Below are 14417 nucleotides of genomic sequence, written 5' to 3'. Positions count from 1 at the left end.
AGCCTAATCAGAAAGGGAAATAATTCTCAGAATATCTCAGAAAGGAGACACATTTTTCTAGTGCTTTACTAAAATTTAATCAGCACATGGACAACTAACCTCAAACACTACAAAACATCCCCTAACCTTGCTACACACTCTTGTCTTCAAAACTAAAGCTGGATGAGATGTTTTAGCTGCATGACTCACAAAGATAGAGAAAAAACAATGTGCTTTCTTGCGTACCAAAATTCACAGGATACTTTTTCAGGTCACAGTTTGTTATGTGTACTCTGGCTTTGAATGAAAAAAAAAAAAAACAAAACAGACTGATAAACTTCAAATACAACTACAAAAACACAAAAGTCACTGCTCTTCCTGCAAGCTCTTGAGTTCCTGTTCATTTGTATTTAAATTTATAGAAAATACAGACATCATTTTTTACTCTTATTTACATATTACACCTTTCTAATAAAGTAGTATCTAAGCCATGGTTTTACAAAAACCATCTTGTGTCATTTTACTCCAAGATCCATTCCAGTAATTAACCTCAGGTGGTATTAACCACTTCACTAATCAAAGTTGTTCAATGCTGCCACTATGAGATCATATTTTCTTTCAGTGTTTGATGAATTTGCCACACTTCAATTAGGTAGAAACACTCTGTAGTACATGTAAGGTTCAAACATTGATTTTTCTTACATTTCAACTGAAATGGCTTACCCAGTTCCAAGAAACAAATGCAGAAATAAAATTATGAAAAGAAATTTTTATGTTAAGAAGTAAAACTGGCAACTACATTTGAAACATTCTAGTGAAACACTTCCCCTCCTTCAGGGGAAGAAGTAATCAGACAGCATCCACAATGTCATGCTTCATGTCTCTTCACCTTTAAAATTGTTCACCTATTAGAAGTCTCTCAACTTCAAGTCCTGAGAGAAGGTCCTTCATGCTAAACATTTTGCAGGCTTTGGCCTTTAAAGGCAAAACAAGCTTTGGAGCTAGGTAAAGAAATAGCATAGTGAAAGAAACAGGTAAAGAAAGAAAATGTTGACTAAGAAATGGAATTCAGATTCACTCATGTAGAGAATGACAAGGGAAAAAGAATTTTAGGGAAGAAGAGCTAACACTCAAATGGGTTATATGAAATTCAAAAAAGTCTGAGCCAAAGCACCAGAAAAAACCTAGACCCACTGCACAAGGTACACCAGTCACCTTCTAATGCTGAGCCCCACAGGAAAATTAGTTTGGAAAATGCAGTTCAGCTGATAAAGTTACATAGACACCACTAGGACACCATTTTTCTTTTGCCTTCCATTAAAAAAACAGTAAGTAAAAGCAAAAAAAAAAAAAAATACACCCCAAAACTATTACAATATAAAATGCAAAGACCAAATCACTCTGTAAAATGATTTCAGACTTCTGTAATCGTTACACATACACAACCCTAGCCCACATTCCTTACAACCATTCAGAATAACATGCTAATGTTAAAATTCATTGACAAACAGAATCATAGAACGGTTTGGTTTGGAAGAGACCTTAAAGATCATCTAGCTCCAAAACCCTGGCCATGGGCAGGGACACCTTTCACTAGATCACACTGTTAAAAGACCCACCCAACCTAGCCTTGAACACTCCCAGGAATGGGGCGTCCAGAGTTAACAGATATAAAAAAATCAGAAAAATTTTTTAAAATTCAGTGCAAAATTCAAAAACATTTTTAAAAAGCAGTAATTGCTAGCAGCTTGGTATTGAAAGGTATAAAACCAATTTTATTTAAATTTTATTAAAACCAATTTTATTTATCAAAACAAGAGGCCCAAAAAATCTTCACAGAAATTTCTCCAAATACTGAAGACAACTTGGCCATAAGAACTTGCACACAGCATCAATCAAATGGACCAGAAAATTCTAAAGTTTTAGGCAAAGAAGTCCCTATAAGAGATGCAGATCCAGCTACAATATGTCATGACTTAATTTAGTCCTGATTTAGTGAACATGCTTTCCTAGATAGTCAAATGTCAAATATTTTTGGTAGCCAAAAATAAAACCAAGCAAAATAGTTTTCTTTTTACTCTGATATTAATAAAGTTATGTCCATTCTGTCCTCAGAAGAGAGGTGAAAACATTTTAGATTCAGACTGCTCATTAATAAAAATTCAAAAGTTAGGAAACAGGAGGTAAGTATTTTCAAAATTATTTTGGTACTTTAATTTTCAGTGGAAGTCAGCTGGACTAAAGCCTGTTAGTCACTGCAGAGCATGTGACTATACCATGATGTTGCCACACCCTGCTGCTCATCTGCACTCCCTCTAATCAGTTAATTAAATTGCTCATGCAACATTTCCCCAGTCAGCTTTCAGCAAAATAAACCAGGTTGTTAAAGACTTGATGTTTGCAGCACTGGATTAAAGGTGGAGTCCGCACTAGCCAACACCTTTAGGCTGAAATGCAGGGTGATGGAACCAATTGACACAATACAGACAGTAGCCTCCAATTACTGCTACGAATGTGCAGCCAAACTACATTTTTTTATTTTGTCTGCAGTTAGAAGAGAACATGCACATGCTCCCCTCATTCTGCTGAAACTTGTATGCTGTGCTATCACCTTAGACAATTGATAAAATCATCATCAATCTTCATCATTGACAGTATCATTCTATTATAGAGCTGTTAGTGCCTGATAATCATCAGAAATTGAAGGAAATGAAAGTGGTCAGCAAGGACACATTTTGGCTACAAAAATATATTTCTTTATGAAGTTGTATTATCAACAATTGTTTCAAATGGCTGGCTGACTCACCTCACTCCATTCATCTCTTCTACTTTCTGAAGTACCAAAAGCATCTGTGCTTTTTGAGTAGGTATTGGGTTTAATTTTGTAAACACAGACCTAACTGTACACTTTGGTACATTAATTACAATGAACACTGTAGATAAAACAATACTTTGTGCTTGTGTCTGCTGTGAAGAAAAATGTACAGAATCACATAGCTATAGCCCTTTGACACAACTCTGTATACCCAAAGGCTTTCAAATATCTGTGTTCTAGGTCTTAATAGAAAGACTGTTAAGTATTTGTCACTAATATTTCAGCCCTTCTGCATCAGGTCTGTTTCATAAGAAACAAGATTTCTGTGAAATAGTACGAGTTCTACTTGTCACCAGAGGCAAAGCAGACACAATTCCACAGAGGTACACAAGCAACCCGTGGTAAAAGAGGTAATTAATTTACTAGCTCTCCCAATTTTCAATGCAGTACATTTACAGTTCTTTGCTTCTGATAGTGCTCTGTTTTGAAGCTTTGTCAACTCAGACCCTTTACTGGCTTCAAGGGAGCAAACAACCACCAAAGAGCCACATGTGTCTTCACTTGCATATTCTGATCACCAACATCTTTGACATAACAGGTCACAGCTACAATATTTGTTAAGATGATGATTTTCTGAATCAGACAGAAGAAATTCAGTTGAGCAACAAAGGACTTGTCTTGCACCCCTCCCTAACAAGAGACTGAGTAATTACAGAAACTCCTCAGGTCTCCAAGGTGTCAGAAAAGGCACAGCCCTACTCCTTCCTTGTGATAGCAATCTTCCACAGCAGTCAGGAAAAACATCAAGTTCCCAGAAGGTAAAAAGTGTAGGAAAATACTTATTTTACTAATACATCACTGGAGTTTCCATTTTATAAGCAGGGGAGCAAATTGTTTGATGTTACCTTTTACAAAAAAGGATAAAGAATAAGAAGTACACAAGTTTTATACACAGTAAGAATACATAGTTTAAAAGGGGGAAAAAATTACCTCAGAACTTAAGATGTGATCTACCAATTTTTTGAAATTTAGAAGAAGCATTATGACATGAGAGTTGCATTTAAAAGAATCCAGTATTTATATCATATCTCCCAGCCACAGAACAAGACGCTGTTCTTTAATTTTACAGGAGCCTTTCTATTTGCAAATAAAGGCACTTGACCAAAATAGTCATGTAAGAAGAAGATTACAAACTGTTTATAAGAACTGTTTTTTAAAGTATACAGTTCTCTTAAGTCTTGAGTTAACTATGCAAAACAATAATTGTGTTTAACAGACACATGAAGCTTGAAGTTTTCACTGTTATCCTAAAATTGTTTCCACATATAAACACCCAATAAAACACTACTGTATGTCAACACAGTGTGTTTGCATCTTTCTTTTACTTGATTTAATGTCTGTGAAATAAGTGTTCTGCTATTCCATAAAAAAAAAAAAAAAAAAAAAAAAAAAAAAAAAAAGAGACAATTGCAAATGTTTCTGCTGAAAATCTAATGCTCTGATTTCTTCTGGGTCAACAAAATATGTATTTGTAGAGAAAATAAAAAAAAATGCAATACTGTAATTATTGAATTATCCAGAATCCAAATACTCATTGGGAGTTGTATAATTCACTACATCAGATATGAGCCAGCTAAACACCCACAAACCTATTTTTGCATGTAATTTGTTTAAGAAAATTAACACACTGATGACTAACTGACACTGTGTAGGAAGTACTTCACTTCCTTTGTCATTAAATCATGTTTCTGTGATACTATCCTAAAATACTCAAGTATTTTAAGGAAAAATACACAGCTTCCAAATAAAGTATTGCTATCCCCAAACAGTATTCACTGAACCAAATCAGAAGATTATTTCCTGAAGACTAGTTTAGACGTATTTGAGAAACTGGGAGACACTGCTTTATTTCATAATTTATGTTGGAAGTTTTCAAAGCACCTGTGTAGCAAAGTATGTTTTAGCTCAAGAGAAAGAAAAAAAATCCAAAATAATCTGTTTGTATAGTTTTGTGAAGGTTTTTTGAGAAGAAGCATATTTTAGTGAAGAAAAAAAGTACTGAAACTGCAATTTCAAGTACAGCAATAGGTATCCCTGCATAATTTCTAAACAATTTTTCTGTACTTTCATGCTCCCCATTGACAAATCCCTCCCTCCTTCAGCTATCCAGACTTGACTGCAAGTCCCTTACAGAGAGAGAATATACTAGAAGGACTGAGGATGAAGAACTTGTTACTCTAAAATTAAAAAGTTTGGCCATTTTAAAATGCTCTGGGTATTTTTCAACTAAGTTTCACGTGGATTTTTTTTTTTAATTAAGAAAAACAAACAAACAAAAAAACCCAACCAAAAAACCAAATCCAAACACTCAAAGTACAACTTAGAATGAAGTCTCCATTATAAAAAAACTTAGTTTGAGTAGGTTATGCTACAGTTTCCACAAAATCAAATTGAATTCACCTTCACACATCAGCAAAAGCATTCTTAGACTGCCAAACTGCTCAGAGATGCCTCTCTGCTAGTACCAGAACATTAAACATCCAGTTGCCATAGATGACACAAATGCAGAGCAGAAGTCTAGAGTATTTTCTGTGAGTACAGAAATGATCTAGAACTTATAAACATGACTGACAGAACAGCAAAGAGCCTGGAACAAAGAAAAGGTCCAATAAAACCACCTACAATAACAAGAACACTGTCAATCATGATCCATTTTCCTTCTGAAAGCTCATTTTAGCTAGAGAAATTTCTGCAACAATGGATGAACCCACACTGTTACTAGCTATCCAATGAGATAGTCTCTCAAGCACGGAAGTAGATTTCCTTACTATGTTACCAATTTCTAGCTTTCAGACACTAAGATCTGTCCCACCTTGAAAAACAGGCCACTCTATATCTTTAAAAAAAAAAAAAAAATCCTCATTCATAAGTACAGTTCTTCAAAAAATCTGTATCTAAGAAACATAACATGTTTCCTAGCTCATATATCAGCTAATAGATATTTCTAAGTAAGAGGAATTTAAACATTTCAAAGAACCTAATGATTTAGAAATGGACAGATTTAAATGGAGAGAAAGAAGGGCTGGTGGCAAAGGAGAAGTCTTCCTTTCTATATGGGGTGAGGTAGGAGAAGCACAGGGACAGGATGTGAGGCATTCCCCTCTGTGCCAACACTACTGAGCTTTTGACTAAACAGCTCAAACCTTTCAGTAGATTTTGGCATTTCATCCGGGTTTGGAGGAACTTTGAAATAACCACCTCTTTTCTATCATTAAACACTCAACTCCATCTGTTTCTACTCTACCCAAGAATTGTGTACCTGACAAAAGCTATTTGGTTTCTCAAAGCTGCAATTTGCTGCACTTCTAGCACTTACCAGCAAGTTGGCTCTTTCTGCCTGGGGGAGTCCAGCATATCACAAAGACCTTCATATACACAAAGGCCACTAAAACAAAGCCCCAAAAGATTATGTGGCAGATGCCATTCCCTTATCTGCAATAGGAGATCTGTGTTTACCAAAAACGTCCTGAATTAATCAGAGACTGAACACTAATACTATATTAATTTATGGAGAGAGGAAGGAAGTTCTCTTCTAAGTTCATAAATATTGTCCTTGGTAGGTAATACCTTTCCCCGGATCAGTTTGATAAATCAAAATTAAAAGTTATGCTCAGAAACAATCAGAGAAATAAATGTTTAAAAAATATTTTAGGTAAAGGCACACACACTACAAGTGCAGAATGATCTTGCTCAGTAACATTTCACCTTACTACAGGTACCCATGAAACATTTGGGTATGTGTTGAGGAACCAGGGGTTTCCTCAGCTTCTCACACAATTGATAGCAAGTGGCAGGCACCTCCTGAAAGCAATTCAGAGTACTTAAGTCCTGTCTAAACTAAATACTACAAAACACTTTTCAAAACTATCTCCTTCTAGTAAACATTCATCTTAAACCCAGATGAACACCAGTGGAATTCTGCTACTTGGCAAAACAAATACAGAGGGTCCAAACACATTCAGAAGTGCATCAAGTTGATTTTTGAAGACTGATTCCAGTTCAAAACTTTGTAGACAATTTCTGTCACCAAATGAATGCATTTAAACACAAAACACTCAGTTACCCACTCCAAAACCCCTACATTCTCTCTTGCTTGTATATGACCATGTCTGTGAAGTTAGTATAAAAACTACAATTCTCAATTGTATTCCCCCAGAGTAGTGATAATATTCTTGGAGAGGGTATGAGGGGATAAGGAGAGTGCAACATACTTCCTGCATAACCTTTAAGAAACTGAAAATATTATGCTATGTGGAATTAGAAAACTTCCAAGATTGTTACTTATCTTAAAGATAAGCAACCCACACCACAAACACCCTCAAAAAAGCCCCAAACTAAAAACAAGCCCAAACCCAAAAGTCCAGAATTATATTAAGTTTTATAGAGAGGCATCAATATCAAATAGGTTCAAAATAGACAGCTGAAAGCAAGTCCTCATAGACTAAATGAAGTCTCAGCATAACTGCATTCATTTTTATTTTACCTGTGAAAAATCTTCATGCACTGTATCTCTTAAATGCACAGCAAGTAAAAAAATCTTAATATCTAGGACCTGTCTCAAACTTCTATGACAAACTGACCCACAGAACCAGATCCATTACATATTAGGTATTCTATGTATAGATTACAAATGCATAGGAAGACTAAATACAAATAGCTTTTCATGAGAAGAAAGAAGCTAACACGCTATAAAATACTGGCTTTGTTACTACCAAACAGTTGTTTCCCCTAATCTATTCACAGCCACGTTTCAATTCCCATTTACCTTATTCTTTCCACATTCCCATACTTTAAACACTCATTAAGCAGGAGAACATACAATGAATCAAGGTCTGCAGATAAAAATAAAGTACAGTCTATTGAGTAAATGAGTAAAGCATATGTAGCATATGCATAAACACCACACATAGCCACACTGGTGTTCCTCTTAAAAAATAAACAAACAAAACCATAAACATGATGGATATCTACATATAGATATATATATATATATATATATTGCATTGCTGGCAAACCTCTGATAAGAGCAAGCAATAACTAGAAGTGTCTTGCAGACCTCTTATGTCCACACTAATGTCTATGATGCAACCAAAATTCATACTGAAAATTACACATATGTATGAACTAACAACCAGAGAAGTTTAAATTGTCCTTTAAACAGACCAGTCAATGCAGCTGTCTCACTCTTACTGCAGTAACTATTCCCACAAAACACACAATTCCTCTGCCAGACTCTACAGACATGAATGATTCTGCTTGTGTTTTCTTTCAAACTAAAAATTCATTATAAATTTGACAGTTTTTGCCTGAGTAGCTGAAAGTGGGAAATACAGAAGAGATAAAAAACAATTTGGAAGCAACCAGTATATCCAAAAGTTAGAAGTTCACTTGCTGTAACGAAGTTTCTTAGTTCTGATTTTAAACAGAGCACTCTGAGTCTCCTGGAAGATTTTTCTCCTGAAATGTAGTGTGAAATGCACAGAGGAAGACTACAATTTCAGTACTGCAAGCACACACCACTCTCATGCTCTTTGACTGCTGAGCACCTAACTCAACTGACTTGAGACTTCTGAAGTCACAAGGTTTTAAACTATCCTTTCATTTCAACTCCTTGCAGTTTTTAGATCACATGCAGCAATATCCAAAACAACTTTTAAATGAAGCTTCCAAAACTGGTGCCATTTCAACTGTTAAAGCCCTTGCAAAAATAAAACAAAACACCAAAAAGAAAACAAAAAACCAAAATAGCAACAACAACAAAAAAAAAAAAAAAAAAAAAAAACACACACACAAAAAAAAAACCCCAACCAAACAGAAAAAAAAAAAAAGCCAAACCCTGCAAACCCAACGTTCCAAGCTTCAGACTTCTACACCACACATGAGGGTGGTGGGCTCCATTCTACCAGTAAATTGAGTCATAATAAAGAGGTCATTCACTAGCCATTAAAGCACTAAAATTGAGACCATTCCCTTCATCAACTAGCTTACCAAATTAAAAGCAATAAGATCTACCTGCATCAAAGCAAACCACCACCTCTCTTCCAATAGTAGAAACCTGGGATCTAACAACCAGACTCGAAGGAAAACTACACCCAGAACATTTTCTATAGCATTGAAAAAAACCCGATTTTTAGCATATCTGGCAGGGGGAAAAATATAAATAGCTACATGATACTATTTCAAGCCTAAAACATTCATTTTAAACACATTTCCTAATATTTCTCAAATATCAAACTGAAAAACACAAAAAGGTCCAATTCAGACCATAAGCCCCTCTTGCAAGATAAGAAGTTGAATAAATGTTTCAAAAGAAACACAGAACATGATCTGATACATTCTTTCAAAACCTTTCACAAATATACTTGTTAAAATTCTGAACCATACAGGTCAGTAATTCTACCTGGGTTTGATGACCAAGAGAAAATGAATAGAAAACAAAACAGACTGAATAATCCTCTATGTATTATCTTTCCAGAATTGAAGGAAGTGAATGAAATTTGTTGGGATATGGAGACCTAGATTAGAATTCTTTCTTGGCCTCAGTAAAATGCCTCCTAAGAACTTATAAAGCATCTATTTACATGAATGGCTGCATTTAAGTTGAAGCAGTCAGGAATTTCACAGGATTACTAGTAAATGCTAGTTTTCTGGACATCAAACTTCACAGCTAAGTTTAAGAATTGTTAGTGTCTACAAACAATGCAGCTCACCTCAAACGCCTAACTTGAGGGAAGAAACTGGTATTTGTGTTTGATTGTGTCTTTTTTTTTAATTCATTTGTATACAGCATCAATAAAGCTCTTTTCCACCCTAAATATTGTTGCAGTATGGTGATGCAAGTAATTACTTTTAGTTACGTGTTTAAGGCCAAAGAATAAAGAATTATCTAACTGAAACAGTAATCACTACTGAAACAACAATTTAATACAAGTCACATGGAGAAGTCTTAAAGCCAATTAATAGAGAAGCATTTCTTTATACAATTTAAGCGATTGTTAGGTTAAACAAATTACAATTCACACCTAACCACAGACAGGAGCATGTTAGGAAAGTGCAGTGGAATAAAGAAAATAGAAGCTATAAGTCTGTCTGATACTCCTTTTTCAAACACACCTCCAGCTGGGGCATGAATTCAGCATTGATTCAGGAGACATGAACTCTATCTACTAAATCAACAACAAAACTTCTTGCAACAGTCCAGGTTTCACTTGGAAATCTTGCTGAAATACCAGCCAAGCTCAGCCTTGATTAGACTGCAATGAGATCATAGCTTGAGGAGGGATAGCTGAAAGCTCTTGTAAAGCTAATACTAAAGAGAAATTTATTTAAATGATACATTAATCTTTCTTGAAATGCATGAACTAGAATATTCTCATATTTATTAATGTAATATGGATAAAGCTGACTGCAGAACTTCAGCGCTCCTAAGGATATTGTTAGTACAGGAAGTTAAATTACTTTCTACCCACCACCCACAATCAATAGTATGATTGACACTGCAAGTTGGGCATCTCAGATAAGAGCACTTTTAAAGTAAAAGTAATCAAGATAATGTAGTTATGGGAGATTTTAATGAGATTCCCTCTTGAGCACTCTGACTTTTCATTTTCATTATTTCTAATAAGACCTCCCTCTTCAGATGTTGTTTCTCTAAATAAGAGGAAAATACAAACTGAGGCTCTTGAGACTTCTAATTATTGTCCTCAAAGTTTTGATTTCACCTTTTGTTGAAATATGCATGTTGCCATAAAAGGCAAGTCCTTTCTTTCAAGATGTCAAATTAGGCAGGAACAAGCTGCCTTTGGGCAATTTTTTTGGAATGTTATCACACACATGCAGAGATCAGAAAAAATGTAAAGCATTTTTTTAAAGGGACATTAAAAAATAATGGTATGCAAGACAGTGACAATGCTAAAAGACATTTTTCTTAAATATTAGCAACACCATTTGCACTTGGGTGGGGCAAGCATTAGACGACCAGCTATGTTTAAAGATCGAGCAAGCTGTATCATGCACCATTTTTCTCTGTACCTATTGCAGCAATAACAAAAAGGGCAAGGGAAAAAAAAATCTAAAACAATTTTTAAAAAGGCTTGTGCCTGGCAGCTGAACTTGATACTCTGCTTACTTGGCTCTATTTCTGGACTATTTCTCCAAGTCTGGTTTCAGGTACAGGAAGAAAAGCTACTGTGAAATGCGTAAACCTGTCCAGCCCTAAAGTGCTGGGCCCACTGCTGGGCACCGGCACTGTGACTGTGCACTGACCTCTCCCGGGGAAAAGCACTTCCCTCACAGCATCAATCATGGAATAGTTTGGGTTGGAAGGGACCTTTAAAGGTCATCCAATGCAACCCTGCTGCAATGAGCAGGGACAAAACTCCAGCAGCTGAGCACACGATTACACCCTTGGTAAGGCTGGACACATTTTCACCTCTTCAGCATGCCTTGCTTTCTCTGATTATTGGCAATTTGGTGGATCAAAAGACATTTGTTTTAACTGACTTGATTTCCAGCTAAAAAATTCTCTAATAGTATTTGCTGCCAGTATTTGCCTTAGAGGCTGACTATGATACCTGTAATAAAAAAATTTCCCTTCCTATCAGCAGGTGAAATAGCCACACACCCAGAGAAACAGAGAAGTGTATTACACAGAAAGTGCTGAAAAGTGAACACCATATACTTGCTCATGAATTTTTCAATTAAGGTATTTTTTGGTGCTACTTCTCCAGCAGTTGTATCGTATATGCTAAAGAAAGCGGCAAATATTTACAAACACAAACTTCCCAGCGTTTACATAAAGGTACAACTTTCTTCAAAGGCTGATCTTTCTGAGACAGGCAGAATTTTAGAAATCCCCCTTAAACAGCTGCTATCTGAGACTCCATTCACACCTTGTCACATTCCTCGAAGAGTTGGCAGTTGTCGTCATCCACCCTCACTTCCCCAGAGATGTTCTGGACTAGAGTGAGACAGAGCTTCATAGCCAGCTAAGCTTAAGCACAGTTTGAATCCACAAAACCAGGAGTTTTTCCACAGATGCCCTGAAGGATTTATAGTCCACTGGGCTTTCTTGGGTCTCCAACTGACCAGCCATCACTCTTCTGAGAAGGAAGAACACATGGAAATGGCATCTCCTCATCCACGGCAGCCCACTGATCTCCACTCAGGAACAGAGTAACAAGTTCAGAGCTCTCCTCAGCTGAGAGGAGACAAACATTGTATCTCCTGCAACGAGGGACTGTTTTAATCACTCTCTTTTAAATTACTCTTCCCACCACTAGAAGCAGTACAGTAAAAAACCAAAACATCACCATGAGTAGGCTAAATCAAGCTGGAAAATTTTGCAGCTAAAAAAATCACAGTCCTGGACACACAGGTTTCAGTCTTTGGTTTCAAAAGTAGTTCTAGACCACCGTACCCAACAACAACAACTAAAAATACACTCCAAAATTGAAACCCAAGGATCCAGGTTACCCTCTCATTCACAGGTCTGTACAGATGGACCCAGACTGCTCGTCCACACAGCAGCACAGCTGTGTGGTTTCACTTATTTATTCCCTTGCAACAGACCCAGTTTAAAAGGTTCCCAGGCACAGACACTTCTCTCCACATACCCCAGCCACATCCTCATGCCACAAATACTTATGCCTGTTACTTAATACCTAGGTAACATTATGAATAAGCATCGTTGGTCAGTCTTTAGATGTAGCACTTATTAGCCATTGCCAGAAAGGTGGAATTATTTGAATTGGTACTTAACAGCAAGTGCATACATAACAAAATAGCTCTTTTCTCCCTTTCTCAAATGCTCCCAGGTTTTCTATTCTCTAATTCAGGACACTGGTAAGCAGCCAACACTCTTGCAGTCATTTTTCAGCCTATACATCTGACACTGACTGTTGTTCCTTGAAAACAGCACTAGGGAAGTGATCTATAAACAGATGGTTTTAAAAGTTCTCACTGGGAAAGTTTGTAACACAGTTGTTTCAAGGGTGGGAGAAGGGAACCAACTAGAAAACTCACAACAAAGCCAGATGAAATATAAGATTAGTATAATTTCTGCTGTGGATAAAACAGGCCTTGTTGACCTCTGACACTCCCTGGCACTTTCAAAATGGGAAGAGGCAGAGTCTGGAGGACTTGTAGACAAAAGCATATGTATAACTTTCTGACAGATCTTGGCCAAATGTGCTTTGCTAATGCGATTTTTTTTCACTACAACATATGGATCTATTTTCATGTGCTTTCACTGTGCAACATGAAAGCTGTCTTAACTGCAAAAACCAACAATTACTGAGAATGGGAGCTCTTAAGTCAAAACACATCCAGATGAAAAAAATTTTCTACGAAACGTAAAGCATTTCTTTAACTTGTGTCCAGTGCTGTAAGTATACAAGGACAAGAAAATAAAACCAAACAAACAAAAAAACCCCACCAAAAACAAACACCAAAGATAAAAAAAAAGGCAACCAGATAGTGCATATATATACCCAAGCATGTCCCTCTCCACCGTCTTCGGCGCGTGGATTTGATCACTATCCACAAAACCTTTTTGTGGAGGGAAGGGACAAACAAAGGGCTATCCTAATTACTTAGAATTTGCAAGTGCAAAGGCAGCGGAGAAAATTCAGCCTCGGAGCCCGGAGTTTCAGTCTCCATACCTTCCTGCGCCAGGAGCCCGGAGGGAAAAGAGGGAGGGAGCAGCCCAGCAGAGGGTTTCGGGTCCCCCAGCCAGTTACCAGCGCCCACAGACGACAGCGCCGGCTTTTTACTGGGGCGTACGAGCGGCCAGGAGCGGCGGCTCGCAGCCGCCACGCTGCCTGCGCCCGGCAACCTGTTGCCCCCGGAGCTGCTGGGATGAGCCCCGCACCCTCCGGCACCGCTCCCCAGGCGCTGGCGGCGGCCGCGGGGCCCGGCAGCGCCCCCGGTCCGCGGCACCTGCGCTGGGCGCGTTGCCCCGCGCTGCCCGCGCCCCGGGCTGCGGGCAGGCGGCGCGGCCGGGCTGTCACCGCCGCGGGCACCGCAAAATGGAGCCGGACCCACCTCCCCCCCGCCCCGGCGCCGCTCACCTTGGTGATGACGAGGGGCTCCCCGTGCTCCCGTCCGCCCTTCACCGTGAAGCCCCAGGGAGCCCCGCCGGTCAGCTGCACCTCCACCAGCTTGTAGCCCTCAGCTGCCCGCTGCTCCACCATCACCATCACGGGCCCCGGTTCCACCAGCCCGGCGCCGAGCCGAGGGTCGCCGACGGCCAGGCGCTCCCGCCCGCCCCGCAGCCCCACGTCCTCCATGGAGCGCCCGTCGCCGCCGGGGCTGGCTCGCCTCTGCCGGCCGCTCCCCGCTGCGCGCCAGCCGGCGGCCGCCCGCGGAGCCACCTACCCGCCCCGCAGCGCCGGCCGGCCCGGCCCCATCGGCGGCGGGAGAGGGCTGCTCCGCCCGCCCCCTCCCCTTCCTCCTCCCCCGCAGCCCGCGGTATTGTCTCACGCCGAGGCCGGAGCCCGGCGGCGGGGGGGCGGCACCAACTTGTGGCAACTTGGCGGCGGGGCAAATGCCGCCGAGCAACGCG

At 38.9% G+C, this 14417-nt stretch overlaps 1 protein-coding gene across 2 annotated transcripts in view; it reads right to left on the bottom strand.

Annotated features, from left to right (window-relative positions):
* The window catches only part of SHROOM2 (shroom family member 2), a 117115-nt gene extending 102939 nt beyond the window's left edge, over positions 1-14176 (bottom strand). For both annotated transcript variants that reach the window (XM_021527747.2, XM_021527748.2), the window contains exon 1: positions 13924-14176. In XM_021527747.2, coding sequence (XP_021383422.2) covers positions 13924-14142 — 219 coding nt within the window. In that variant the 5' untranslated portion in view covers positions 14143-14176. The remainder of the gene's footprint in view (positions 1-13923) is intronic.
* Positions 14177-14417: the final 241 nt, after the last annotated feature.

This window comes from Lonchura striata, chromosome 2 (genome assembly GCF_046129695.1).
Source record: "Lonchura striata isolate bLonStr1 chromosome 2, bLonStr1.mat, whole genome shotgun sequence".
NCBI classification, from domain to species: domain Eukaryota; kingdom Metazoa; phylum Chordata; class Aves; order Passeriformes; family Estrildidae; genus Lonchura; species Lonchura striata.
The sequence above is the reverse complement of the archived record's forward strand: the minus strand, read 5'-3'. Positions and strand labels throughout refer to the sequence as shown.